The sequence below is a fragment of a genome, unplaced genomic scaffold, assembly GCF_019419815.1.
Source record: "Pyrus x bretschneideri cultivar Hongxiangsu unplaced genomic scaffold, Pyrus_bretschneideri_v1 Contig32, whole genome shotgun sequence".
NCBI classification, from domain to species: Eukaryota; Viridiplantae; Streptophyta; class Magnoliopsida; order Rosales; family Rosaceae; genus Pyrus; species Pyrus x bretschneideri.
This window is the reverse complement of record NW_025999635.1, coordinates 4305598-4332228: the sequence shown is the minus strand read 5'-3', so window position 1 is coordinate 4332228 and position 26631 is coordinate 4305598. Positions and strand designations below refer to the sequence as shown.

The 26631-nt window shown below is 37.4% G+C and overlaps 5 protein-coding genes across 6 annotated transcripts in view; 1 reads left to right on the top strand and 4 right to left on the bottom strand.

Moving 5' to 3' along the window:
* Positions 1–13896, bottom strand: part of LOC103967290 — a 30625-nt gene extending 16729 nt beyond the window's left edge. Inside the window, exons 1-2 of the mRNA XM_048590743.1 lie at positions 13742–13896; positions 12918–13019 (exon numbers count right to left, since the gene is read on the bottom strand). The gene's annotated coding sequence lies outside the window, so the exon portion shown is untranslated. The remainder of the gene's footprint in view (positions 1–12917; positions 13020–13741) is intronic.
* Positions 1–26631, bottom strand: part of LOC103932330 (receptor-like protein EIX1) — a 100010-nt gene that overhangs the window by 23382 nt on the left and 49997 nt on the right. The gene's annotated exons all lie outside the window — the stretch shown is intronic.
* On the bottom strand, positions 4094–8260 carry LOC103942296 (receptor-like protein EIX1). 2 transcript variants are annotated; one of them, XM_048590718.1, is made up of 2 exons: positions 7288–8258; positions 4094–7164 (listed from the first exon to the last, which is right to left on the bottom strand). In XM_048590718.1, exon 2 carries the CDS (start codon positions 7062–7064, stop codon positions 4167–4169), a length of 2898 nt encoding a protein of 965 aa, XP_048446675.1. In that variant the 5' UTR covers positions 7065–7164; positions 7288–8258; the 3' UTR covers positions 4094–4166. The 2 variants fall into 2 exon arrangements, with proteins under 2 accessions (XP_048446675.1, XP_048446674.1); XM_048590717.1 differs by having other exon boundaries at positions 4094–8260.
* Positions 8590–26631, bottom strand: part of LOC103942294 — a 33204-nt gene continuing 15162 nt past the window's right edge. Inside the window, exons 8-10 of the mRNA XM_048590740.1 lie at positions 9211–9250; positions 9049–9123; positions 8590–8968 (exon numbers count right to left, since the gene is read on the bottom strand). Coding sequence (XP_048446697.1) covers positions 8923–8968; positions 9049–9123; positions 9211–9250 — 161 coding nt within the window. The 3' untranslated portion in view covers positions 8590–8922. The remainder of the gene's footprint in view (positions 8969–9048; positions 9124–9210; positions 9251–26631) is intronic.
* On the top strand, positions 19148–22587 carry LOC125480191 (quinone oxidoreductase-like). Its single transcript, XM_048590760.1, has 6 exons — positions 19148–19159; positions 19914–19928; positions 20386–20527; positions 20839–21065; positions 21658–21915; positions 22047–22587. Exons 1-6 carry the CDS (start codon positions 19148–19150, stop codon positions 22350–22352), a joined length of 960 nt encoding a protein of 319 aa, XP_048446717.1. The 3' UTR covers positions 22353–22587.

Here is a 26631-nt window from a genome sequence, read left to right as displayed (position 1 = left end):
CTATAGCTTTCACCAAAGATTGTGCTTGTACGGGTCTCTTACTCGTCCATTCATCTGGAGCATATGGACATTCCAAGAAACACCTTTCCCTTACAAGCCATTCTTGTGCTTAAAAGCTGACATGGAAGGAGTTTTATGTACTCCCATATCCCTTGTAGATCTCATTGATATGTTACTAACAAGGAATATGCAAGTTTTGGATATCTCCATATATAGGATCCGTGCCGTTGTGAGATATTTAAATATTTTCCACCAATACGCTTTTTTCTCTTCAGTTGTTCCTTGAAAGAGTGCACCGTCCGTCTCTAAAGCGAATTTAGAAAACAAGATAACATAGTAGTTCCTACCCACATGGTCCACTCCCTTAACAGGTCCACATGAATCATAGTTAACAGCTACAGTTAAACCACCTGCCTCCTTCGACTGAAGACCAATAATTGTGTGAAGTATGAGCAATAAGCCTTGTTTGATGATGTGAAGGTAAAAATGTCATTTTATGTTTTCTGAGAGTAAATTCAAATCCCGGAGTCAAAACATTTATTAATATAAAAAATATTTCATGATCTCAAATAAATTACCCCTCAGTCAAATGTTTTTCGCTTTTTGGGAGTGATTTCCAATCACCTTCCTTTTTACCTTTTTTTTTTCTACCCAGAAAAAAATAAATGAGAAATTCAATTCTGGTGGTAGCTGCCTACTCAAATTATACAATGGCGTTTGTGTGAAAGAAAGAGGACTTTGTCGCTCGTGTGAAAGAAATAACTTTTGACAATGGTGTTGATGTTGTCTATGATGGAGTAGGGAAGGATACGTTTGGGGTTTAAGTTTTACTTTTCTTATGATCTCCATAAGTGTGTCATGATTTACTCATATGTTGCTCCATATATATGCCTGACCAACTCCAAAATCGACTCAAGTGACTTCTAACTCAGTTGGTCAAGAGTATTCGACATTATCTGATATATAACATTTATTTTGGACTATGAATTCTTACAAATAGATATTGTTTTCAAGGATCACTGGCAGCGATGAAGACTCGTGGGCACATGGTGAGTTTTGGGCAGTCATCAGGCGAGCCAGATCCAGTTCCCTTACAAGTGAATTCAATTCGCCATTTCTAATAATTCGCTTGATTAAGATTCCAATACTTTACTTGAAAGAATTTAAGCTAGGGTTGTAAAGATTGATTGCATAAGCTCAACTCAATTGAAGATGAGTGAGGTTTTGACTTTATTATACAGAGATTACAAGATAAGTATGTTACAATATAAACGTATAGTAGATTACAAGTGAATTCAAATTACAAATATAAACTGATCGAGTCTAAAAAGCGATAGGACTGCGTTGGGTTCTCTATTTGGTGAAGAGTCCTTAAGTTATCCAAACTGACTTTGACTTGGTGAGCGGGACTTAGGTGATTCAAAATGCAGGGATGTGGATTGCTGACTTGGAGTACATGTAAGAATAATAGGTTTACGCCCTTGCAAGCTAAGCGGGCGTTGAGGAACAGGAAGCTTGGAGAGGAGATAACTGAAACAAGCAGAGGACAACCTTTTGTGAGAAGATCTGCAATCTGATCAGTAGTTGCGACATAGCCAACTTGAATTTCTTTGCGAACAACATTTTCTCGCACATAGTGATAGTCAACTTCAATGTGTCTCATCCTTGCCTGATAAACAGGATTAGAAGCTACTGCAAGTGCACTGATATTGTCGCACCTTTACTTTGGTGGAGAAAGCGAAAGGTGCAGGTCATGAAAGATATGGCAAAACCAAGATAAAGTGGCTGCCATATAGGTCTGTTGTCTATACTCGGCCTCAGTGCTTGAGCAAGACACCCTTCGCTGTTTCTTGGAGCTCCAAGAGATGAGATTATCTCCAAGGAAAATGCAATAGCCCCTAGTGGAGCGCCGATCATCAGGATCTCCAACGTAGTCCACATCGGCAAATGTAGTGAGTGTGAGAGGACTAGGTTTATAGACAATGCCCTGATCATGAATGGCCTTCAAGTAACAGAATATGCGTTTAACAACAGCCCAATGAGTAGTAATGGGTGAATGCATATATTGGCAGACCTAATAGACGGTGAAAGTAATATTAGGTCTTGTGAAAAGAAGATATTGGAGAGCACCGGCTATACTTCAAAAATTAGTGTCATCTGACAAAGGTTCTCCGTCATATATACTTAACTTACGGCCAGTTGCAGCGGGAGTGGTGAGAGACTTTGCATTAGACATTTTGGCCTTCTTTAGAAGGTCTAGGATGTACTTGGATTGAGAAAGATACATGGCAATGGATGCCCGTGTAATTTCCATTCCCAAAAAATAATGCAAAGGACCTAGATCCTTCATAGAAAACTTTTGACCAAGCTGTTGAATGAACCGAGATATATGTGATGGATTATTGCCCGTAACAAGGATGTCGTCGACATATGTCAACAAGTAGATAACTGTGGATCCATTAAATAAGGTGAATAGTGAAGAATCTGCTACTGAGGCCTGAAACCCAAGTTTTTCAAGATGTTGGGAGAAACATTCAAACCAGGCACGAGGTGCTTGTTTCAAACCATATAATGATTTTTCCAGTCTACAAATATGTGATGGAAACTGAGGATCCATAAAACCTGAAGGTTTGTTGCATATAAACTTCTTCTGCCAAAGAACCATGTAAGAAAGCATTCTGAACAAGTTATCAGATAGGCCAATTGTAGTGAAGTGCAATGAAGATAATGAGTCTGATTGTTGCATGAGTGACAACCGGACTGAATGTCTCGCTGCAATCTACACTTTCTTGCTGGTGAAAGCCATTTGCGACTAGTCGAGCCTTATACCGCTGTATGGAACCATCAGAATGTTGTTTGATTCGATATACCCATTTATTTCGAAGAACATTCATGGATGGAAGAAATGGAACCAAGGACCATGTGCCAGTACCCAAAAGAGCATTAAACTCTTCTTCCATTGCCTGTCGCCATTCGGGATATTTGTTAGCCTATGTAAAACAAGTAGGCTCAACCACAACATTAGGGGCAACAAACCAAACGAGATGAAGTTTCGCTAATGCTGAAGACTCATGTAGAGTACAGGATTCAGATTTTGTACATGCAATATATGCCCTTATTATTTTCTTTTCAGAGATTTAAATAGACCCCTGTTCTTAACCCTTATGCTTAGGATGTCAAGCAACTACAGATCGATACATGTTGAGTCGAGTCGAGTCGATTTTATTTATTCTAGGAACAAAGTTGCTTCATGTTTCAAGTTTGTAAACTTTGCGTATATTGGCATCAATACGAATGCTTTGTGATAGAGAGTGCCTCTAAATAACATAGGAACATGCTAACTCTGTCGTCACCATTTTGCTTGCTCCACAATCATTTCAAAGCTGCATAGCAATTGGGTTTTCTCGTAAAAGAGCGAGAGGTGTCATGTGAATTAGTACGAAGAAGAGAGAGAGAGATAAGTACTACAAAGAAGAAGGGGAGACAGAGAGAGAACAAAAGAAAGATCCAGAGGTAAAATTGTAAATGAAAAATAATTAAAAATACAACCACGAAATAATGTGAATATTGTCAGTTTGCTGATAATTAATTAATGGGGTGTGTTATACACACACCCTATTTTACTTCTCACACACCTCTTGATAATTTTTGTTCGTTGGTCTTCTTTAATTCATCTGATCCGACGGTCGAAAATTAAAAAGGTGTGTGATAAGTAAAATGGGGTGTGTGGATATCACACCCCTTAATTAATAGGTAACTAATCCATAAACCATTTTCACACATTTCTCTTGTCATTCAATTTGCTTCTACTGAATTAAGAGTTACTTGTTCAGAAAACAAGTCTTTTAATTTTATATGGGATTTTTTTTTTATATTTTTTATTTTTTAAGAAAACCTCGACGGTACGAGGGATATTTTATTAATAACGAAACAAATAAGTTACACTTAGTCAGGGAGAATATAAACCTTACCCCTCATAAAAACGAAAACAAAAACGATACAAGGGAGGGATGACATGAAACCTAACCCCTTTAAAGCCAAACCTGAAAGAAAAATACAATGAAACAAGAGGACGAAATTTGACAAAATCAGGCAACACAACCATACTGGCATATTCGTCACAGCAAGGAAAATGCCAACAAACTTACGCAAAGTACAAAACAAAGCTAAACATATTCAACAATTACATGATACATTTTAAGCACTATCCTATTCAGCAACTGTGAAAGAAGAACGCTCCATGGCATGTTTACCAGCAAAGAACCAAGCACAATCCAAAACCCCGTGAAGAATCCAACTCCTAAGCTCACGTAGAACCACCCATCTTCTAGTAAACGGTATCCACCTCCTTCGTCTTGCTCAACTGTTGGTGGCGGTATCACCCCATTCGTGCTGCAATTCTTGTTGAGGGGAGCTCCGCATAATTCGTTGCCGACGAAGCTCGACTGATCGAGGCTCTGCAGTTGAGTGCTTTCCGGAATTCGTCCCGTCAAATTGTTGTAGGACAAGTTTAAGTGACTCAGAAATGTCAAATTCGTCATGCTTGGAGGAATTTCACCATCAAGTTGGTTCATGGAAAAATCGAGAGATTCTAACTGTGCCATATTACCAATCTTTGAAGGAATTCTTCCGATGAAGCGATTATTCGATAAATTGAGGGACTGCAATGCGAGGAGGCCGGTAAGTTCTTCAGGGATCTCTCCATACATAAAGTTGCATGAAAGGTCCATGCCTTTTACGAATCCCAGAATCTTGGTATATTCCATTTCTATCCCTTTCGTTACCAAGATTGCATTCTCTGTAAATTTACCCTCATTCAGAAAATAGAAACCATAAAATGATTCTGATAAAATAGCCATGGCGCTCAAATTGTGGAAGCATCTCGGTATCATTCCTGAGAGTTTGTTATGTGCAAGGTCCAATATCTGGAGACTTTTCAAATAACAAACTTCATTAGGAATATCTCCTTCAAACTTATTTGAACGAAGATCAAGAACATTCAACTCTGAAAGGCTTTTCCCTATCCATATTGGTATGCTTCCGGAAAACCCATTTCCACTAAGGTCAACAACTGACAACTCCGTACAGTTCTGCAGGGAATGTGGCAATTCTCCGTACAGGTGATTATTGCGCAAGTGCAGTGATTCCAGCCTTTCTAAGTATCCCATGGACATTGGGACATTCCCAGTTAGGTTGTTGTTTTCTAAATTTAGGAATCTCAAGGAATGCCAACTCATCCAACAATCGGGTACTTTTCCAGTGAGAAAATTGTTCCCGAGATGAACACCATTAAGTCGCTTTGTTTCATCCGGCCCATCACAGAAGAAGTGGAAAACAGATCCAGAAAATGATGAATTGGAAAGATCCAGCCATTTTAATGAGCTCCATTCTAATGAGGTGCGAACAATAGGCAATGCACCAGTGAAATGGTTAGAACTAAGATCAACCACTGAAAAAGGAGCAGCAACTATATTTTGAATCTGCCCATACAACTGATTGTGAGAGAGATTCAAATACTCTACTTGGGAAGTCAAGTTCCAAAACCAAGTTGGAATAGTACTTGAAATTTGTGTACCAGACAAGCTTAGTTCTTTTAATTGCGTTTGTGTCCGCAACCACATCGGCCATTCAGGCCCCAAATGCCAGGAATCCAGCAGCAAAATTTCAAGTTGAAAAGGAGGAACCCAATCTCGACTAGTTTTCAGAGTAAATGAGTTTCCTTTTGCAATGAAATGCTTCAACTTTGTAAGGTTGCTAAAACAAACTTCCGACACTGCACCTTCTAACGAATTATAAGATATATCCAATTCCGTTAGCATTTTGAGTTGACCAATAACTTCAGTGAAAGTTCCATTAAACTGATTTCCAGATATGTCCAATTTTTCCAAGCTTGACAGATTTCCTAGTGACATTGGAATGGGACCTGATATATTAGTATTCCCCAACGACAACGACTTTATTCCATCTGGACCACATCTAGACAAACTTTCAAAGATTTCGGATGGTCTTCGAACCGTGAAATGGTTCCCTGACAGATCAAGAACTTTCAACTTACAAAGATGCCCCAAAGAATTTGGTATTTTCCCTTCCAACCGATTACCATCCAAGTGAAGATTGACAAGGGATGTCATGTTTCCAATGGAACTCGATATTTCACCGCGTAATTCAATGTAAGAAAGAAGTAAGGACTCGAGATTGTTCAAGCTATACAACCATTCAGGTATGGTAGAATCGAAGTTGTTCTCCGCAAGATTAAGGACTTTAAGACCAGTCATATTCTGAATAGATTTGAGAATCGGATCAAGACTAATATAATTGTATGACAAATCAATTTCCCTCAAAGATGTGATATTCTGTGAAATGCTAGGAATTGGACCTTGGAAACCACAATCACTGAGATGAAGAGAAACTAGATTTTTAAGACTGAAAACCCACCTCGGCATCAAAGAATTAAAATAGTTTTCAGAAAGATCAAGGACGACCAGGGAAGTAAAATTTGCGGTGGGTAGATGGGGAATTTGATCAAGTTGACAATGAAACATATCTAACTCTACCAAAGAAGGGAGCATGTTTGTAACTTGCAACCAGTCAGATGCTCTGCTAAGATTTACATAACTCAAGTCCAAGTGTTTCAGCAGAGAAAGACCAGAAATCCACTTAAGGTTATCAACCTTCAGACCATAACTACTGAGATTGAGATAACGTAGACTGGAGAGATTTCCCAGTTTATGAGGAATTACTCCATCAAACCTTGAGTATCCAAGATTAAGGTGTGTTAAACTTGTCATAGAACCAAAGAAACTAGGAATTCGTGTTGTACTGAAATTATTTATACTCAAGTCCAAGTAATTGAGATGCTTTAAACTGAGCAAAGAAGGATTTATCTTACCACTGAAGAAAGAGTGGAATTCCCAATCAGAGACGGAACTATTAAGGTGCAGCTCATGGATATGGCCGGTTACGTGATCACAGACAACTCCTGTCCAACTGCAACAGTCTGAATCTTCTTCTGCAACCCACGATGCAAGCCGATTGGCAGGGTCCTTGAGATCTTGCTTGAACATCAGAAGTGCTTGTCTTTCGCTTTCTTTGCAAAATGGAGGCCAACCGGGATTTCCATTGCATAAACCAGTACTGAAAGTAATGGTTGCAATGGCTAGAAACCTGATTAGCAGTGTAACAACTCTCATGGTTCTCTCCATAAAGTTCAAGTGTATGAAGCAGGTGATGTGTATGAGCAACGAAGGATCCAGAGTAGTGCTACCTATATATACTAGGGAGCCTCACCTTTTCTAAACCATCCTCTACGGCATGAGACCGCATTTTCAAATCGGTGCACATCAATGAGAGTAGCAGTCGTCGGACGGACTCTTGGAATCTTGGACAAAAGTTTCATAGATGATAAGATGGATTAAAATAAGCGGCTATTTGGGACTAGCTAGTCCACATCTATAGAGACAAGTTAATTTAAGATCCCACTTGGAATTGGGAATCGTCGCTCCTTCAAATACATTGTATTAATATACATGAAAAATTAATTTTTTTGATGGATGTGATATTTTTACTGGGATATAATACGCCCACCTAAGCTGGGCGTCAAACCGGTAAATGTGCAAGTGAAAGTAAAAAGGGTAAATTACAATTTACTTCTTCAAATTTTGGTACAATTGTAACGAAAATTTTTTCATCCCATGTTCTATCATTTATATAGTGACACGTGATATACCATCCCATGTTCCGGTCACATTGAAAAATCTCTCCAATTGTAACCTCGTACAACATTTCTATAACATTTCAATTTCATGCATTTGGTTATAACTAGCAACAATTGCCCACGCGATGCTACGGGTTTTAAAAGCATTTAAATGATACTGTTGCTTGTATACACACATAAGATCAGACTTCTAATCACATAAAACTCCCACAGATAAGAGCAAAAACGACTCAGTTTGTGTAGTTGGTAAAAGCATAAACAAATTCCATACCATTTCACGGCCAATCCAGATACATCACCAGCAACATCATCAAGTTGCCGTGTAATAATACTCGTCAACTTTATCTCCAGATCAGATTCAACTTTAAAACTATCTTTCTTTAATTTGTTCAGAGGATTAAATTAATGTTTGATAATGTTAGGAAGTTGAGAGGACTAAATCTTATGTGGAAAATTTGGCCATCTGTAGGGACAGAACTTTAAGACCAGTCATATTCACAACCCTACCAGGAACTGGGAACAGTCCTTCATACAAGTCGTAGCTATAATGAAGTACAAGAGTATTTCGTTAAAACTCTCTAAATTTTATGTGGAAAATTTGGCCAAAAACTCTGATGTATTCCATACGATGGTGAATGCATGAAAAGTCATGCAGAATAATTAAAGCTTTGATTTTTCTTGCTCAAACATGATAAGAAGGATTGAACTGTACATACGGCCATGTAAGTAGCTAGTCCATCTGTAGGGGCAGGAACTTTAAGACCAGTCATATTCACAACCCCACGAGGAACTGGGAACAGTCCTTCATACAAGTCGTAGCTAAGACCGAGTACCAGGAGTATTTCGTTAAAACTCTCTAAATTTTATGTGGAAAATTTGGCCAAAAATTCTGATGTATTCACATGATCGTGAACGCATGAAAACTCATGCAGAATAATTAATGCTTTGATTTTTCTTACTCAAAGATGATAAGAAGGGTTGAACTATACATACTGCCATTTAAGAAGCTAGTCCATCTGTAGGCCATCTGTATAGTCATATTCACAACCCCACCAGGAACTGGGAACAGTCCTTCGTACAAGTCGTGGCTAAGACTAAAGACCCTTCGTAGCTAGCTAGGATGCAACCACAATTAGCCCGTGCATTCTGAGACAACCACAATTAGCCACAGAATGACTGTCAGACCAGCAATAAGGATGCAAGCTATTTCAAGAAATGGACCTTCTCGAGTAAACAGAATGAATGTGAATCAACCTACAATATGCAAGCTATTTCAAGAAATGGAGCTTCAACATACTATATGTAGACAGAACCAGAACCAAGTCCAGACTCACTCGTAATAGGTCTCCTCATCCCCAACAACATCCCAGCTTTCCCCTGTCGTGCCTTTTCCATATTTGTGCACCTTACTGCAAAGAGAGAGCAAGTTAACTTGTCAAAGAAAAACCAGAACAATAGATGCCAATGCAGTTCAGCAAGTTTATTTCCCTTCATACCCATTTCCAAAGTGCTCTTCTCCCCATGTCCGTGACCAACCTAGACATGAGAGAACAAAAACAGAGTTGCATCAGATTAAATTATTGAAAGAAAAAGTTCACTTCTGTTGTAATGAATCGACATTAGAATCAAGCAACCAAGTTATGAAATACGAATTTAAAATGTAACTATTTACCGTGTCTGAAACGAATCTGTGAAATCAAATAGTTAAACCCTAAACAGCACCACTGCAAATAGCATAAGAAAATTGAAATTAACCCTAAAGAAATTGGGAGAGAAGAATATGAAAAGGGAATACCTTTCGGCCCTTTGAGTTATTGGAAAAAAACCCAACAGAGCAAAAGATAAACAAAAATACAGGAGGAAAGAAAATAAATTTTCAACTTGTAAGATTCATACGCGAACAGATTGGCGGTCAAAAGCATTTCAAAACTCAGAGCCATCAAGCTTTTTGATCTGCATGGAAATTATTTATGAATTTTGAGATTCTTATAGACGCTTCAGACACATTGACATATTGAAAAAGCAATATTCAACGACCTAGTACCCATGCTCCATAGAAGGTTACAGAAAATATGAATGTCTGGACTCTGGAGTGAGAAAGTAAAAGGACTTACCGCGTACTTCATATCTTCTAAGTTTGTGTAGTCCACAATCCCTGTTGTTCCTACAAAAAAGGCATTGGACAAAAGCTAATTCAATCGAAATTCTGATGTCTCATGAGCTAGGTCTTAGGATTAAACTATTGAACTAACACTATATGAAATAGCAGTGTATATCCCAAAAACAGTCTGAAATCTGGCTGATAATCGAAGAGTTCGAAGGGATTTACCTTTGGATTCTTCGGCATTCAGATGGAGTTTGCTTATGTGTGGGAGAGAGGTGGAGCGGCTAGGGTTTGAGTATGGAAGAGATGAAAAATGGAGAGAGCACCTGTTTTGGCTGAAGCAACGGTTCACACAATCTGGACAAAAATGCAAATTTCTTAAAAGGGGAAATTATAAAAAGAAACCTTAGCAACTGAATTCAAAGAAACATTCTGACATTGTAAATAACATTTCACAGAAACAAAAAAAAAAACAAAAAAAAAAAAACCTAAACTAATTACACTCGGATTACAATGTTATCATTTAACAATAGGAATTCCCATACCTTAGCAGAAGATCCTGCATCTGCAAAGGATCCTTTAAAACCTTTTTTCTTGAACAACCCCGCACTGCAACACTACCAGGCAAGGTAAACCAACAGCACCCTCATGCTGAGCTCTCCTGTGCATATAGACCCCTTGTAAGTAATCTTAATCAGTCAGTTATCATGAATATACAACTTATATTAATTTTCTACAATATCCAACACACAAAATATAACAGAAGAGGAACTTTTACTTAAGCAGCACAAAATGATATCCTCTGCATTTCATTCCAAAATCCATCACTCTTATGTCTTCGCCTGCACAGTTTTTGCTCCAACATAGCCTGCCATGATGATAGCACTATCAATAATTAAGACATAAAGAAAAGGCTATCCTAGCTAGGTATTATCGTTGGAGTAAACCAACAGCACCATAAGTAAAGTAGCAGACCAAAGTTTTTTTTAGAGTTGATGTCTTAACATGTTTAAGTAGCAAAAAGATTACAACACATTGGATGTGTTAACAGATCCATAAGCTGATGACTCCCTCTCTGGTTTACCGGATCATTCTTAATGTATTCAACAATGCAGCAGCAATTAAAAGTCCTTGGAAAATGCCAAGCTACTATAAAGACATGATGAAAACTATATCTCACCTTACCCCCTTGTTGGCATAGACAGCATACCTGTCCTTGTTGTTCGGGGTGAATCATAATCCTGAACTCCATTATCATCATCGTCGAGAATGTCTTTGGCTTTTCTAGCAAGAACACCCCAAAACCCATGTTTGGATTCATTAACATTCTTCAATGACGTATACTCGAATCAGATACCGGAATCAGATACAACAAAACACACAAGTCACGAATGAAACAGCACAAAACACACAGCCCAAAAATTAAATGAAGAATCCTTTATAACATGCATGTTGATAATACCACGAAAAATTCCACTTCATTATACATGCCTATTGTTTTCTCTGTCCAAATATGAAATTGCCATCATCTTTTTTGAAAGCACAAACCAAAATCACTTCTCAAAGAGATCATACACAGAAGAGTGTGGAAACTTACCCAAAGCCAATTTCATGTTGTTCACTCCTTCTTCTTTTGGACCCCACAATCTGTGGGTTTGATTGCAGCATAGTGATTTAGTTTAAAATTTCAACATTGATTATATATATATATATATGTAGATAATCCTAAACACTTCAATTAAATCTCAAATTGCAAATTACACTTCAATCTGACTAAAACTACACAAAGGAAAAAACAAAGACAGAAAAATGTTCAAACCAATCCAGAAGCCAAAATGATCCCCCAACATCAGTAAATTAACAATAAAAATCTAAACCCATATAAATTCACAGGAAAATCAAGCGCGAAAAAAATTTTGGATCAAAAATTGTTAGGTACAAAAGGATCAATTACAAATCCAAAAGAAAAAAAAATCACAAACAAACTCAAACTTCAAATCAGTGAAGACCGTACCTTGAAAAGGGGTCGCCGCTCTTGCCAACATCGGTGCTATCGCCGTCTAGACCCTCAACATGCTTCTGGCCGTACTCGATGACATTGATTGTGGAATTCTCCAGCAATTCTGGCAGAATTGGTTATGCCTGTTTGCTCGCCGCAAGGTTTTTTGCTGTGAATGAAGGAAAAATTTATAAGGTCAGAGAGAAACATGATAGCCACGGAAAAGAGTGCGAAAGAGTGGTGCAAAAAGACTGGCCGACAGTTTTTCATGACCAGCAAAACATACACCCAAGAGAAGCAAGTATAGTTATTAAGATTTAAACATGAAAGCAGTAATCGCGAGGAAAAATTCATCATCAATATCAACTTAATGCTGAATCATAAAGAATTAAGAATCAAATGAAAGAGCCACAACTAAATCACATTCCAAGAACAGAAGGTTATATGAACGAACACAAACCAATTACAGAACTCACACTAATTGAACACAAATTTCAGCAAATACCCAGAATAAATAGCAATAACTTAACGATAACCCAGACACAAATCACAAAAAGCGGCAAATATAACCTCAATCCCACTTAAATCCAAACAACCAGATGACCCAATCTCTCAAATATCACCAACTAATGATCAAGGCAGCTACAAAACAGAAAACAAAAATGTGAGTTCTAATTGAATTCATTTACATATACCCTACACCATTAAGACTTAGTAATAAATTTATATTCCTGTATTCCATAAAGAAAAGAAACTCGTCATATAGAACAATTATAGGTACATAATGATTTGATAAGATAACACTTAAACTGTGCAATACCTTGCTGTTGCACCAGCATGGTAGCAAGGCGTAAATTATTTTAATCAGGTACATACCAACTGGTTGTGAATTTTCTGACTGCAGGTTGTTGAAATACCAGCCATAACAATCTTAACATCAACCTTGTCCTGCAAGGAAATGAAGTTAAACGTAAAACAGATCATTCTGGGAACACATGTAACCTAAAAAATGTTATGCATGCTTCCAAGCATATATTATATATGACTTGTCCTGGATGTTCTTCTTATATTAAAGCAACCATGATTATTGTTGCGTATACCTTAAGCTCTGATAGTAGCATAGATACAGCCCGATAAGCAGGGTTTTCTGTGCTTTGCATGATAAACGTAAACTCTAAGGGACCACCATAGAGAGAAGTGACCTGTTTTCGTTAATTAAACAAAATAGTTCAGACCATATTGGAAGAAAACCTTGGATACAAATTCAACCTATTAAATCAGTTAGCAGAAGGATTTTGAACACTTCACCAGATAAGACATCCTTACAGTGCAAATACAGAAATTTAGATATGTCCATCAAAAGAAAATATAGTTTAACTATGTTAATCTAACATCACAAAGATATTGAGTTTCCAAGTCTCAGAGCCAATAGAGTGTAATTTGAACTTCTTATGAAGCAAAACCTAATTTTTCAACTCGAAAATAATACAAAAACATGATTGGCTTTGACCACTCTCATTCCAAATGTTCTAGCGTAGCCCCTGACTCAAGGGCTCACCAAATGGGTTTTCGATTTCTGTATTTGATGACATATTGAATCATCAAGAGCAGGATTCATATGTCCCCTTCCTTGCACAGAACCTAAATATGATTGACATGTTCTCAGCACAATTCACTAACAAAATGCATAATGTGATCTATGAAATGCCGACAAGCAATACTTCGAATCGAAGAATTTCGCAATCCCAGAAGCCGAATTCAAATGCCGGCAAGCAATCATCCCAGACGCGACCCCAAATAACAAATTGAAAACCAACAAAAAGAAAATTTTCAAGTGAATTTCTCGGCAACCAAACGGACCCGGATCCGAACGAAACATAAAATGGCGAAAAAAAATCTAAATTTTAAGGGAAAAAAAACAAACCTGGATCTGAACGAAAACTGCTAGCGTGCTGCAGAACGCTCTCTCCCTCCCCCTCTATCTCTCCTCCTCTCTGTAGGCCGCATGCCTTCCCCTCACCAAATCCCACACTGGGCGGTCGATCCCACCGAATACAATCCTAACTTGTCCCAAACCCAAACTGACAACAATGCCCACCCAACTTTTACCCCCAACCGTGCAATGTTAACCCTAAACGGGCATTCCCGTCATTCGAACCAATGGCAGCTTCGTAAAAAAGCTGAAATATCCAAACCCACTGGTTTGTTACTGAACTCCTTTTATAAAAAGTGAGTACAAGAAAAATTGAGTTCAAAAATATGTTTGATGAACACTTAAAAATAGTTTATTTTCACAGTTTTTGATATAAAAAAATTGAAAACGTGAAGTAACAAAAATGAGTTTATTCTCTCAGCACAGCAGAAACAGTTTTTTTTCCAAAGCACAGCAATACCAAACCAGAAACCGACAGTGGCATGATCATAATTAAACTGAAATTCAAACCCAAACACATAGGCCACTCTGAAAAGTAGTGGCGTGATCTTAAATAGAATAAAATTCGGATTCAAACACTGTTCATTTAAACAGTGCCAATTTCAAATCTTACTTTAGACTAAAGTAATTTATAAAGAACTAGCCTCTCCGCACGCACGTTAAGCATTTTTGCATCACAGACGCTACACATCCCTAAAGGTGTATTATGATAGTTTTTCTTCCATTGTAATTGTCAAGATATATTTTTAATGTATTGTATAACGATGAACTTTTTCTTTACCATGCACGTTCTAAAAAGTTGTAATGTTCTTCGTTTTCACTTTGCGTAAAGTAATGATTTAAATGTTATTCATGCAATTGTCAAACAACATGAGATTTTAAATGCAAGTTCCTACCTAAAGTCTATGAACAATAGCAAGTAGCATCCACTTTCCAACACTTATAAACATAATTAAAATTTACAAAAATATCAATAGGTCGAATTCCTGGATTAGAGGAACATAACAAAATAAAAAAGACAAAGTAAAACAAAAGGTTTAATTACCAAAAACGTAAATTAACCAAAAGAAAGAATGGAGCAAATTCCCTCACAAATTGCACACCAATTGATTGTTTGCAAGACATTTCTCTCTCTCTCTCTCTCTCTCTCTGATTGAGGCAAAAACCAAAATGGAAAACCTAATAACAGTAAAATACCAATCAAACATTGAAGAGAAAGGAGGAGAGACATAGGGAGAATTCCCGACTGTAGGAGTGTGCTTGAAATGTTGTAAAACCCTAAAATTGGTTTAGTTTAAAGTTTAAGTTCATATGAGTAGAAAAGTAAATGAGAAAGAACACACATATGAATAAAGTTAGATAGCTATAAACCTTTACCATCCTGACCACTGTGGAAAATCTTCATTACAGCCGGAGTCATAGAAAAAATATGACTCTTCAATACTTTTTTTAACAATAATTAAGGGCTATGGTCATAAGGAAAATTAGAATGTTCGAAAGACAATATATGACACACCCCGACCGAGATCAGGGCGTGCTGGCCGTCACTCGGAGATGACGTAACCATGTGCACGTGCGGAAGCTAAATAAAGTAATATAAAAGTACGAATAAATTAAAATCTAGTAAACAAAGTACCAAGACAAGTACTAGCGTAAGTGAGACGCTAAGTTCAGAGCAAGACTACAGCAGTCCAAAGAGAAAAGTACGACAATAGTACACCCGAAGGTGACCCTACATTGATGAGTATCTGTCAGAAATGCCGGGACGCCCTCTGGGAAGACCACCGCAACTGCTAAGCAACTAGAACCTGGAGGGGCGCAAAACAAAAGCGTGAGTGGGCAAAAACAAAGCTCTTTGAAAACCATTTCATAAAATACATTATAACCCCTCGCCGTAAAACCTGTATACTTCCCAGAAAATAAACGTATGTACGTATACATAGATATGCCATGTCATGCTCAAAGGTATGCCAATCGTACTCAAGATATGCCACATCGAAATCTCATAATATAATGTAAACGCTCAGGCATAACTCATATCATTAACATATAACCTGGCAGCCGGAGTCACCTAACGTGACCTGTACGGCTGCGTATAGAGCTCAAATCTCATTCACAATAACTAAACAACTGAACCTGCCCACGAGTCGGAACCACCTAATGTGGTCTGTACGACAGGACGGGGTGTTACGTATAAATACGCTCTAGTGCTACGATCACGTGAAGCTGGGCGATTAATCGCACGTCACCTACGAGTCGGAACCACCTAGTGTGGTCTGTACGACAGGCTATGCACCTAGCTTGGATCCAAGCTGAGCATAAGGTGCGGGGGAGGTGAACATCACGTGAAGGCTGGTCCTGCTCAGGGCGAGCACTAACACCGGGGATCAGGTTATGAGCTCTCTAAGCATCTCAAGCTACTGATGAATGTAAATACGAATAACCTTTACCTGGCACTTACCTGTGCATCCACAGCACCCAATACACATATATATAAATGCATGCCACTACTTATGCATGTAATGATGCATAAACGACAAACATATGATGCATGGCATAAAACAATTAACCTTTTCTAACCAATTTCTGGGAATATAAACGTATATAGGTATATACGGAAAACCAAAAGCCCACTCACTGATATGTGGAAGGGTCGTAGCCCCCCTGCCTCGAGTGAATACGCTCGTCCTCGGAGTACGTATCACCTATACGCGAAACAACTACAAAAACGTCAATTTCAAAGCACATAACCAACTTCTTGTAATAATTTCTCATACATTGCTCAAAATGGACAAATGAATATACCAACGTGATCTACACAACCTCAGGATCACACCCATATTTTTAAAATAATTTTTGGACCACGCACGCGCCCCCACGCGCCTGACTAGGCACGGACCTACGCGCCCCCCACGCGCGGTCACGTGCCACGCACACTGACGGCGTCAACTGACGCCGTCAGGAATATTCCGTTGGACTGACGGAATATTCCCTAACTGACGCCATCACTGCCGTTAGGAATATTCCGTTAAAACTTAACGGAATATTCCCCTTTCTTCTCCGGCGAGCCACCGTCGCCGGCGCCATCGTCGGAAAACTGCAAAAACTTCAAACTTTGTTTTCTCACTCGTTTTTCAACCATTTTTCACGTTCTTTATACCAAAATGAAGCTTAGGACTAGTAGAATCACGTTAGACTACTTTTAAGGCCTAAAAATCAAGGAATTATACCTGTCCACACAATCTAAAATCGGTCAACTTTGAACCTAGCTTTCCCAACGTCCAAACTCGTCCAACGAAGTACTCCCAAGCTCCTTGGGACCTCACTAACACATCTACAAGCTTAGAAAGTTCAAAAACTAACTAGATTAAGTTTGCATGAATAGTGTTCAAAACGGATTATTTCGAATCGACGTGAAAACGTAAGATTTCTCACCTGAAAATGGTATGGTTGTGCTCCTCTCGACTTCACGAGTTCAACGGTGTAATTGGTTTCTTGAGAGAGTGAAGATTTGAGTATGTTTGTGTGTGATCCGTATGTTGAAGAAAGAAGAAGATGATGAAGAAGGGAGCTCGGGGAGAGAGAGAGAGACAGAAAAGAGACAGGGAAGAGGGAATCAGGGAAAGGTAGAGGAAAAAGGGAAAATGACAGGTGTGTGTGTGTGTCTTACACATTTCCACACTACCCGAAACTACACTAAACGAAATTTTAACGAACTAGGGGTAAAAGGTAATTTCACACATACGTTTTATAAACTCGGGACGGGATGTCACAATATACTTGTAGGCTTGTAGCAATTAAAAGATTAAACAATTAAGTGGAGAATTACCTGTTAGAATTGAAAAATTATTACAAAAAGTTTGAAAATTGCCCAGTTAGATATTGAGAGTTAACATCGTTGTTTCTTTGCAAATACCACTGCTGACCTTATTCAAGAACCATTTTAACATAATAGGTTCTATTTGGATGATTAGAGTTTTGAACCTTTTCTTTCCCCCAATTCCGCATGAACTGAGTTTTATTGCTGAACAGACCTTGGTAAATATTTATAACCTACTAAAAGTGTTTTCTTTTGATTATTTTCCAATATATTTTTTAGCCAATTGACAACCCTAAAAGATTTACTTACACACACATCAAATCTGTGTTTCATAAATATACCTAAGATGTAATGCTAGATATTTTTTTATAGTTTCTTCTGCTCTATTCTATGCTGGATAATATTGTTTTTCTGTGTATTGTAGATCATTAAAATTCTGCCATGTTTGTGAAATTGAGATTTTTAAATCGAAGAACTTAACAAAGAAAATTGTACATATTTTTTTGGATAAATAATATTATCCACATCTCATGTTATGTAAAAAAAAATTAAAGTACTCTCTCTGTGTGCATGAATTTGAAACTTTTTACATTTTCTAGAAAGAGAGACAATGCAATTGCGTTTTATTGTTAGAGAAAGATGTGTAATTCTGGATTTGCTTAAAAATGCTTAAATAATTTGAAGTTGAAGAGTCGGATTGCTGGGAAGCAATTGAGACGCACATATCGTCTTCTAAATGGGTCAAATGCAAATCACTACCAACGAATAACTGGGTCGTCATCTTCTTTCTTCACTTATGAGCTTTTGGGGTAAAAGGAGTCATCTACTTCTTCTAGGATTTCGGGGCTATATTTGTGCCTTCGTCCAAGGATTTGGTATAATTCCCCTTTTTTAATTTATTTTTTTAAATTCTTGATGGATATTTCTATTGTTTTCTTCGATTATTTAATTGGATTTTGATTTTTATCTTTGCCATTTTTGTTTTCGCTTTTAATTTTTTATGTTAAAAGATGTCGTATTGTGTTTTCGTACCAAGTTATCCTTATTTGTATCTCTCACCAAAATAGATACATGTAAAATCGAAGGATACTGTAGTGTAACTTATTATAAAGTGACAAGCCCTATATACATTGATGCAATAAAATATAAACGATATCAATCCCCTGCAAATAAATGTTATTATGTTAACAAAAGTAACTTCAATTCTTAATCGTTAGTTCAATTACGTTTTTTCCATTCTATCTAGAATCTTAAATAGGGAATTTCATGTGTCTTAACAAATAATTCCTAGAGTTTTATTAAATTGTTTCATCTAATGTATCTAATATTTTAATAATTGCTTATTCCTTTTGTTTGGTTAAAGTTTTGTTCCATTTGCTTTCTGTATTGCCTAGCATGTTGGTCCGTCGCATCAAAGAGGGCTTCTTTAAGCTTGGGTTTCTTGGCAGTGGCTTTCTCCATTGACCTCTACACCTGCGTCTCTCCTCGCCTTCCCACTTCCTCCGGTGCAATCTCTTTTTCTTTCTAATCTCTTTTGAGTTTCTTTCAATATGTCACTTTATATAATTTATTCTTTAATGTCAGATTTGGTGAGTTTGATTTGGGTTTGTGAATGTCTTCCTGGCTTTTCCACTTTGGATTCACATAATAAGTTCAATGGTTGTAAACAGAACAGAATACTGACTTGAGAACAAGGCAATTCAGAGCTTGAAAATTTGTATGTTATGCATGAGCTGACCAATATTTTTTTGTGCACTGTATTCATGCCTGTTGTGGATAATAGCTTGAAAATTTGTATGTATTGCATGAGCTGACTAATACTTTGTAGTGCACCTTTCTATGCAAATTATTCATGCATGTTGTGGATAATAGTTCCAAAACCCGTAGCGAAGCACGGGCAATTTTTCTAGTTCTAACTAACTTCCAAATATACTAACTGCCTCACTTCAGTGCCACCTTTTTGACCATACTACCCTTCTTATCCGTCAATACTGGTCAATACAAACTACAAGGACTTCACAACTAGATTTTCTTTAATTACCCTTTAATAAATAAATAAATTAAGTCGTTAGCAAATTAAAACTCTGAGTAAATTAGAATCATTGGTGGACTGCCCCGGGTTGTGCAGGTGGTTGAGTTCATGGTGAAATTTTTAGTTGTGATGGGAAAACGGATGGTACACCACGTGTTTTTATGCAAGTGGTGAAATTTTTTATTTTTTAAGTTATTAACTTTTTAATATACATATCCCATCATTTAAAGTGTGTGCAAGATCTTGCTATTGCACCAGCATGGTAGCAAAGCGTAAATTATTTTTGTGTATACCCTAAGCTCTGATAGTAGCATGGTGGCCCTGAGGTCTCTCTCTCTCTTTCTCTCTCTCTCTCTCTCTCTCTCTCTACATATATTGTCTACGAATTGGAATTCTGGGTTGTGCTTTGATTTGTATGAGAAAAACAGAATCAGCCCAATTTAATTAAGAAGCCTCTGAGTTGTTTTTATTGTTTGTAATTTTGACTCGTTGAATTTGAGAATTGCTTCTAATCTGTGCTATGATAATTTATTTGGAAGTGAGCATGCTTGTTGATGGTTGATAAGCTTCAATTTATACTGTCTGGTAGAGAGTTTATAGTGCCATATCAAGTGCTGTTCTTTTATAATCGTTCACATAAGCCGGCAATTGGACCAGAAAACGATTTATACTCCTTTGATGCTGATTATTCGATATCCATTTCGTTAAAGTTTTGCTTTGGTTATTAGTTTATGCCAATAATTCCCAATCGTTTTTCTCACTTTGGCCATGTGATCATGTTAGGTGTTGAAATGGGAAGATGTGGAAGTAGGGGAGCCAAAGGAGGGCGAGATTCGAGTGAAGAATGAGGCCATCGGGATTAATTTCATTGATGTGTACTACCGCAAAGGCCTTTATAAGGCTGCTACGCTTCCCTACACCCCAGGTTTTGTTTCATTTCATTAAGTTCACTAGTCGAATAAAATTCATTTTTGAGATTATAGAGATGCATTTCAACCAAGATTATCTTGTATCCAAATTTTATTAAAAATTTTGGGTAACCTCTCTGGTGAGTATAAATTTCGACAAATGGTTAGGAATGATTGGGATGAACTTAAAAACAAGAATGCAGAGCATGAAATCAGATAACAGTTCCCACCGATATTTTGATTGTGTATATACATCTGAAACTTTATCGGGCACTGCAGATGTAGTTACTAGTTACCCTATTTATGTATAAACCAAAACTGATTTCAGGTGTCGAGGCTTGTGGAGTCGTGACAGCTGTGGGACCAGGTCTAACAGGCAGGCAAGTTGGAGATCTTGTAGCCTATGCTGGTCAGCAAATGGGCTCATATGCGGAAGAGCAGATCCTTCCTGCAAACAGAGCTGTGCCTGTTCCTCCTTCCATTGATCCTAAAGTTGCAGCCTCCCTCATGCTTAAGGGTACGACAGCTCAGTTTCTACTACGCCGCTGTTTCAAGGTAGTTTTACACATGTACCCGCATCTGCTTTTTTTAATCTCTCTTGAAAATAAATGTGGAATTGCAGAATGTTTTTGTAGAGCTCTTTGTTTCATACACACACTGTTCCTGTCAAGGTGAATATTTGTTACTAATGATACTGATCACTGCCAGCAAATGTAAATCAGTAAATGAAATTCAGTGTACCGCTAAACCAATTTTAGCTATTGTCCCTGTTTCGGCAACGTAAGCTGAGTTGTGTGTAACCCTTTCATGTGCGAATCATGAGCACTCATAGAAGTTGAGAAGCTTTCTCTCTCTATTAATCTGTTCCTTTAAATATCTGATACAAGGGAAAACTGCCATTCCTTCTCTTTCACTTTTTCATTTGTGGTACGCTTCTTGTTTCCGTTATGATGGACAGTCTGCGGAAATAAGAAAAGCATCACAGCTAAGTGTGAAAAGTGAAGTGCTTTGTTAATCTCAACATATCTTCATTCTACAATTGCATGCCTAATGATGGCCATCGTTTTTCCTAATTTTATGAATGTTTTGAAAAATTGAAACCTTTGTTGCTTTTGTTATTAGATCTGACTCGACCTTTGTTATACAGGTCGAACCTGGACACACAGTCCTTGTTCATGCAGCAGCTGGTGGAGTTGGATCCCTTTTATGCCAGTGGGCTAATGCCCTTGGTGCGACTGTCATTGGGACTGTATCAACTAAAGAAAAGGCAGCTCAGGCCAAGGAGGATGGATGCCACCATGTCATAATATACAAGGAAGAGGACTTTGTCACTCGTGTGAAAGAAATAACATCCAACAATGGGGTTGAAGTTGTCTACGATTCTGTAGGGAAGGATACGTTTGAGGTAAGTTATACTTGTCTTATATTCATAAGCTGTCATGATTTATCCAAACTACTCAACTCCAACATTGACATCATCTAATAGATAAGTAATGTTTTCAACTATGAATTCTTATCGGGAGGTATTGTTTTCAGGGATCCCTGGAAGTCTTAAAACTTCGGGGATACATGGTGAGTTTTGGGCAGTCATCAGGTGCGCCTGATCCAGTTCCGTTATCAGCTATTGCAGCGAAATCACTTTTCTTGACTCGGCCTAGCCTCTTTCATTACGCTGTAACTCGAGAGGAATTGTTAGAGGCTGCAGGAGAGGTATTTGCTAATGTTGCATCGGGTATATTGCGGGTTCGAGTGAATCACACCTACTCATTATCTGAAGCAGCACGGGCACACGCAGACCTTGAGAACAGGAAAACATCTGGCTCTATTGTTCTTATACCCTAGGTCGGAAGCGAACATATACGAGTTGATTTGTTCATTTCAAAAGCTTTGCGGTATGTGTGAAGAAAATTACGAATAAGGAACGGAACATCGCCTTCCGGTTCTGAAACTTCTTGTACCTGTTGTGCTCAAGAGACATGCGATGTAATGAACCTCGATTAATTTCCATCGACATAAAAAGGGGTGATTTGTATGAACAAAACTTAGAACTTTACGAATTGAGAACAATATTTTTTTCCTTGTATTGCATATACAGTATACTACATCAAACCGTCGAGGCATGGATAAAAATCCAGCACGATATCCAATAAAATATCACATGCTTTGAAATATGCTTATGATAAGGTCAATTTGTAATGGAGAGAGAATAATTATAGCATACAAAAAGAACTCCGATCAATATTGGATCAATTTGAAAAGAAAAGGGTGGATCTTCCATTCGGTGTAGGAAAGAAAGATCATAAACTTTGGAGATTTACTATGTATATAAAGTTGAAGAATTAACGAAATAATTGGCACAATAATAATAATATGAAGCATGTGGTTTAATATTCTAGTGCATATATAATTTAGTGTTAGGTTTTTAATCCTGCGTGTCGAGTTCGAAACTCCCCCTCCCTTTAATTATTGTAATAATTTCGAATCCTTTTCATCCTCATAATAATAATAAAATAAAATAAAAAAATCAAATGAAGAGAGAAATGGTTGCAATAGTGCCAGCCAACGTTTTTTACTAGAATTTTAATTCAATTAATAAATGGATTTGAAAGGAAAGGAAAAGTTATCATGAATTTGAACAAGCATTATTTGTATTTTGAAATACTCATTTTAACTAGAATTTTAATTCAATTAATAAATGGTTTTGAAGGGAAAGGAAAAGTTACCATGAATTTCAACAAGCATTATTTGTATTTTGAAAACACTCATTAAAATATATTGAGTCTCATGAAGTTCCCATATGAGGCTCATATATGATTGCAAGTTTAGTGGTGGAGCGAGAAATTTATAATGGGCTCATAAAATAGAATTTTCTAAAAATTGATCATACTTTTACTTATAATGACTATTTTTTTTTATAAAAAGAGTGCGATATTCATTAAGATGAGAAAGATACGTACACAAAAGAGGATAGGGTCCATCAATGGGCCTTGATAAAAACCTTGATGGGGCTTTCAATCAAATTGAAGGAAAAAAGACTGTTCTGCCAATTTTTAAATTTTTTCTGCAAAAAATTCATTCCCAATCAATCAATCAATACAAAAACCTTAAAAATCCTAATAAATCCAAGATGAGAGAAATACTGATATGATTGGGATTTTGTGATACAACCAAATGCGATAAACAGTGACTGAATGAACTTAAACACCAGAGAAGCTTTGAATTAGGATATATATATATATATATATATATATATATATATTGGTGGAGAAGGCGTTTGCGTGTTTGATAAGTCCTTAGCTTGTTTGAGAATTAACATGCTAATTTTTTTAAGTGAAACAAAACACAAACAATTAATGTAGTTTTGGTTTATGTCAATTTAAAAAATATTGATTAAAGATCTCCTTGCTTCATTTGTCGTGGTTAATATAGAGGTCAAATGAAATTTCCAAAAAAAGAATTTTATGCCCCAGACTCCCCCGGAACATTCAAAGCTCTTGACCATCCTTTTTCTAAACCATCCTCAACGGCTGGAGAACGTGCGCGTTTTTGAATCCGTGCCTATGAATGAGTCAGTCCGACTCTCATTGAATGTTTGACAATGTTAAGAAGTTGAGAAGATCAAATTTTATGTGGAAAATTTGGCCAAAAACTATGATATATTCCATACGATGAATGCATGAAAATTCATGCAGAATAATTAAAGCTTTGATTTTTCTTGCTCAAAGATGATAAGGAGCTAGCTAGTCCCTCTGTAGAGACTAAACATGAGGACCAGTCATATTCACAACCCCACCTGGAACTGTGAACAGTCCTTCATATGGGTCGTAGGCTCCTGGCTAGGCATATCAAGTAAGTAAATGATTTAATCCACAACTCTAATATGATTGGATTTATCCAACATAAATCAACCTTTATATATATGTAATAAGAATGTATAATTAGAGAATAATATTGATGGTGATTTGATCTCTAGAGATATCAATGGGGTGTTTTATATTGGAAGTAGGATTGTTGGAAACCTTAATTGGATATGATTATGATACTTAACTTGGAAGCTAAGAAAGTAAGTTTAGGTTTCTTTTATGGATGGAAGCCCTAGCTTTTAGCCTATATCAATACCAAGGTTCTAAAAGACGCTAGATGCTAGTCGAGCAGCGGGCTGGGGCCTAGCGCCTAGGCGCCTAGGCAGATTAGGCGGATTTAAGTAATTTTTAATTCAACTTACTACCTAATATGTAAATAAACATTGAATAATATGTTTTTTTTAAAAGAAAAATATATTTGTAAGAAAATATGTAAAATTTTAGCCCTTTTGTATCATTTTCTAAGCCTATAAAAATTTTTGGGCCTTTTTCATTAATAAAATGTAAGGTTGGGCCTTGTATTCCTTGTTTCACCTTTGAATAGAATTGTCCAGTCCATTATAGATGGGCGCAATGGACCCTAACAAAAAACCCAAAGCCATCTAATCCATTTATTATTCTATATTTCCTATTAGAATGAAAGAATACACCAAGATATTTGTACCAGCCTCCCAATTCCCAATCATTAACTCACATTTTTTCCAAAAAAAACCCTAAGCTGCTTACTGCAAAAACCATTGCCGCCGTCAGCCATATCACCACATCTGTAATTGCAGATCCATACTCTCTCTGTCGTATCGTATACAATTGTCACACCAAGAGGGAGACGACGAGACTCGGGGAGAGAAGATTGCGAGGCGCAGAGCACCCAAATTGGCCAGCGTCCGATTGCTTCTGGGTAGACGGTCATATTTTCCCAGACCATCCAGCTTCCGTCTAGCCCGCCCAGCATCCGTTTAGGCCGCCTAGGCATTCACCTTACGCTGTCTAATAGCTTTCCCGATTTAGTAAACGATTTTGGGTTAATCATGGCGGAGCACCGCTGTCTAGCGCCTAGAGCATTTTTTAGAACACTAATAAATATCGGTCCTTATAAACCCTAGAACACATGACACAAAAGCTTCCTATAGAGCATTGTCATACGACTAGGAGTTAATAGAAGACTTAGTGTTTTTCTTCTCAGTGCAATACTTTCTATGGCTGCTGCTAAAGCTTTATTAGGTTAAGGTTTGATTTCTTTACGTGCATTAATTACATGCATGAGTTGTCGATGCAAATTTCAACGTCTTCAGTCTTGACGAAAATGTTCCTGCAAAACAATCAACCCTTTTGATCAAAGACCAAAAACCTCATGAGTCCACGAAGAGTGGGAGGAGGCGGTTTTGGCCAATGGATCTCCAATGCCTAAGTTAGTCTCTCTGATAAAAGTGAGTGCTTAAGGTTTTCTGTGCATAGAAAAGGCGTACCATTTTTTTGTGGAGAAATTGGGTATTTATAAGAGAAATGGCCAGCAATTAGGGTTGATTTTGGTGAGAATGTTCCCAAGATATTGTGTAAATAACATCTTGAAATTGAAGGTAATTATCCATAATTAAATATAATTGGGATAATTACTTGATAGGGTTTATCTTCAGTTGGGAATGCATTTATGATAGGATTTAGGGATAATCCTATCACTAAGTACCTTCGACTTTTTCCACGTGCAGTGGAGCTCTGAGTAGTCCTAGGATATTGAGCTGCGCTTGGGATGCCCAGCTCATTTAATAAGGGCAGTCTTGTTTTTTTTGGCTAAAAGTACATGTGTCGCCTCCATGATTTTTGAGATTATTTTTGGCTCCACATAAGTGTTTGAATTGTACACCCTCAGAGGATAACATAGCAATCATATGCTCTTTTAGTATCTACATAATTCATATCAACCGAGGTGCACAACATGTAGACTTGAGAGACTTCCAAGTTCACAATGAAGTATTCACTCAAACTGATCAGGAAGTAAAACAATAAGTCACCAAAACAATTCTTCTTGGAGGAGGGTTGGTTTGCCCGGGTGATTGATCTGCCATAATGTACTCCTACCTATAGCACCGGTAACCAAAGCCAAGCATATATATGACGATCGTCATGCATGAATAGCCGAGAGGAAAGAAACGGTGGTAGATGATAATGATAAGGGGTGTCATGTCTGGAAGGGCATGAAGAATGAATGCGCGAGAGGTGCCATGGAGTGAGGAATATCCCTAGTCTTATGTAAGACAACT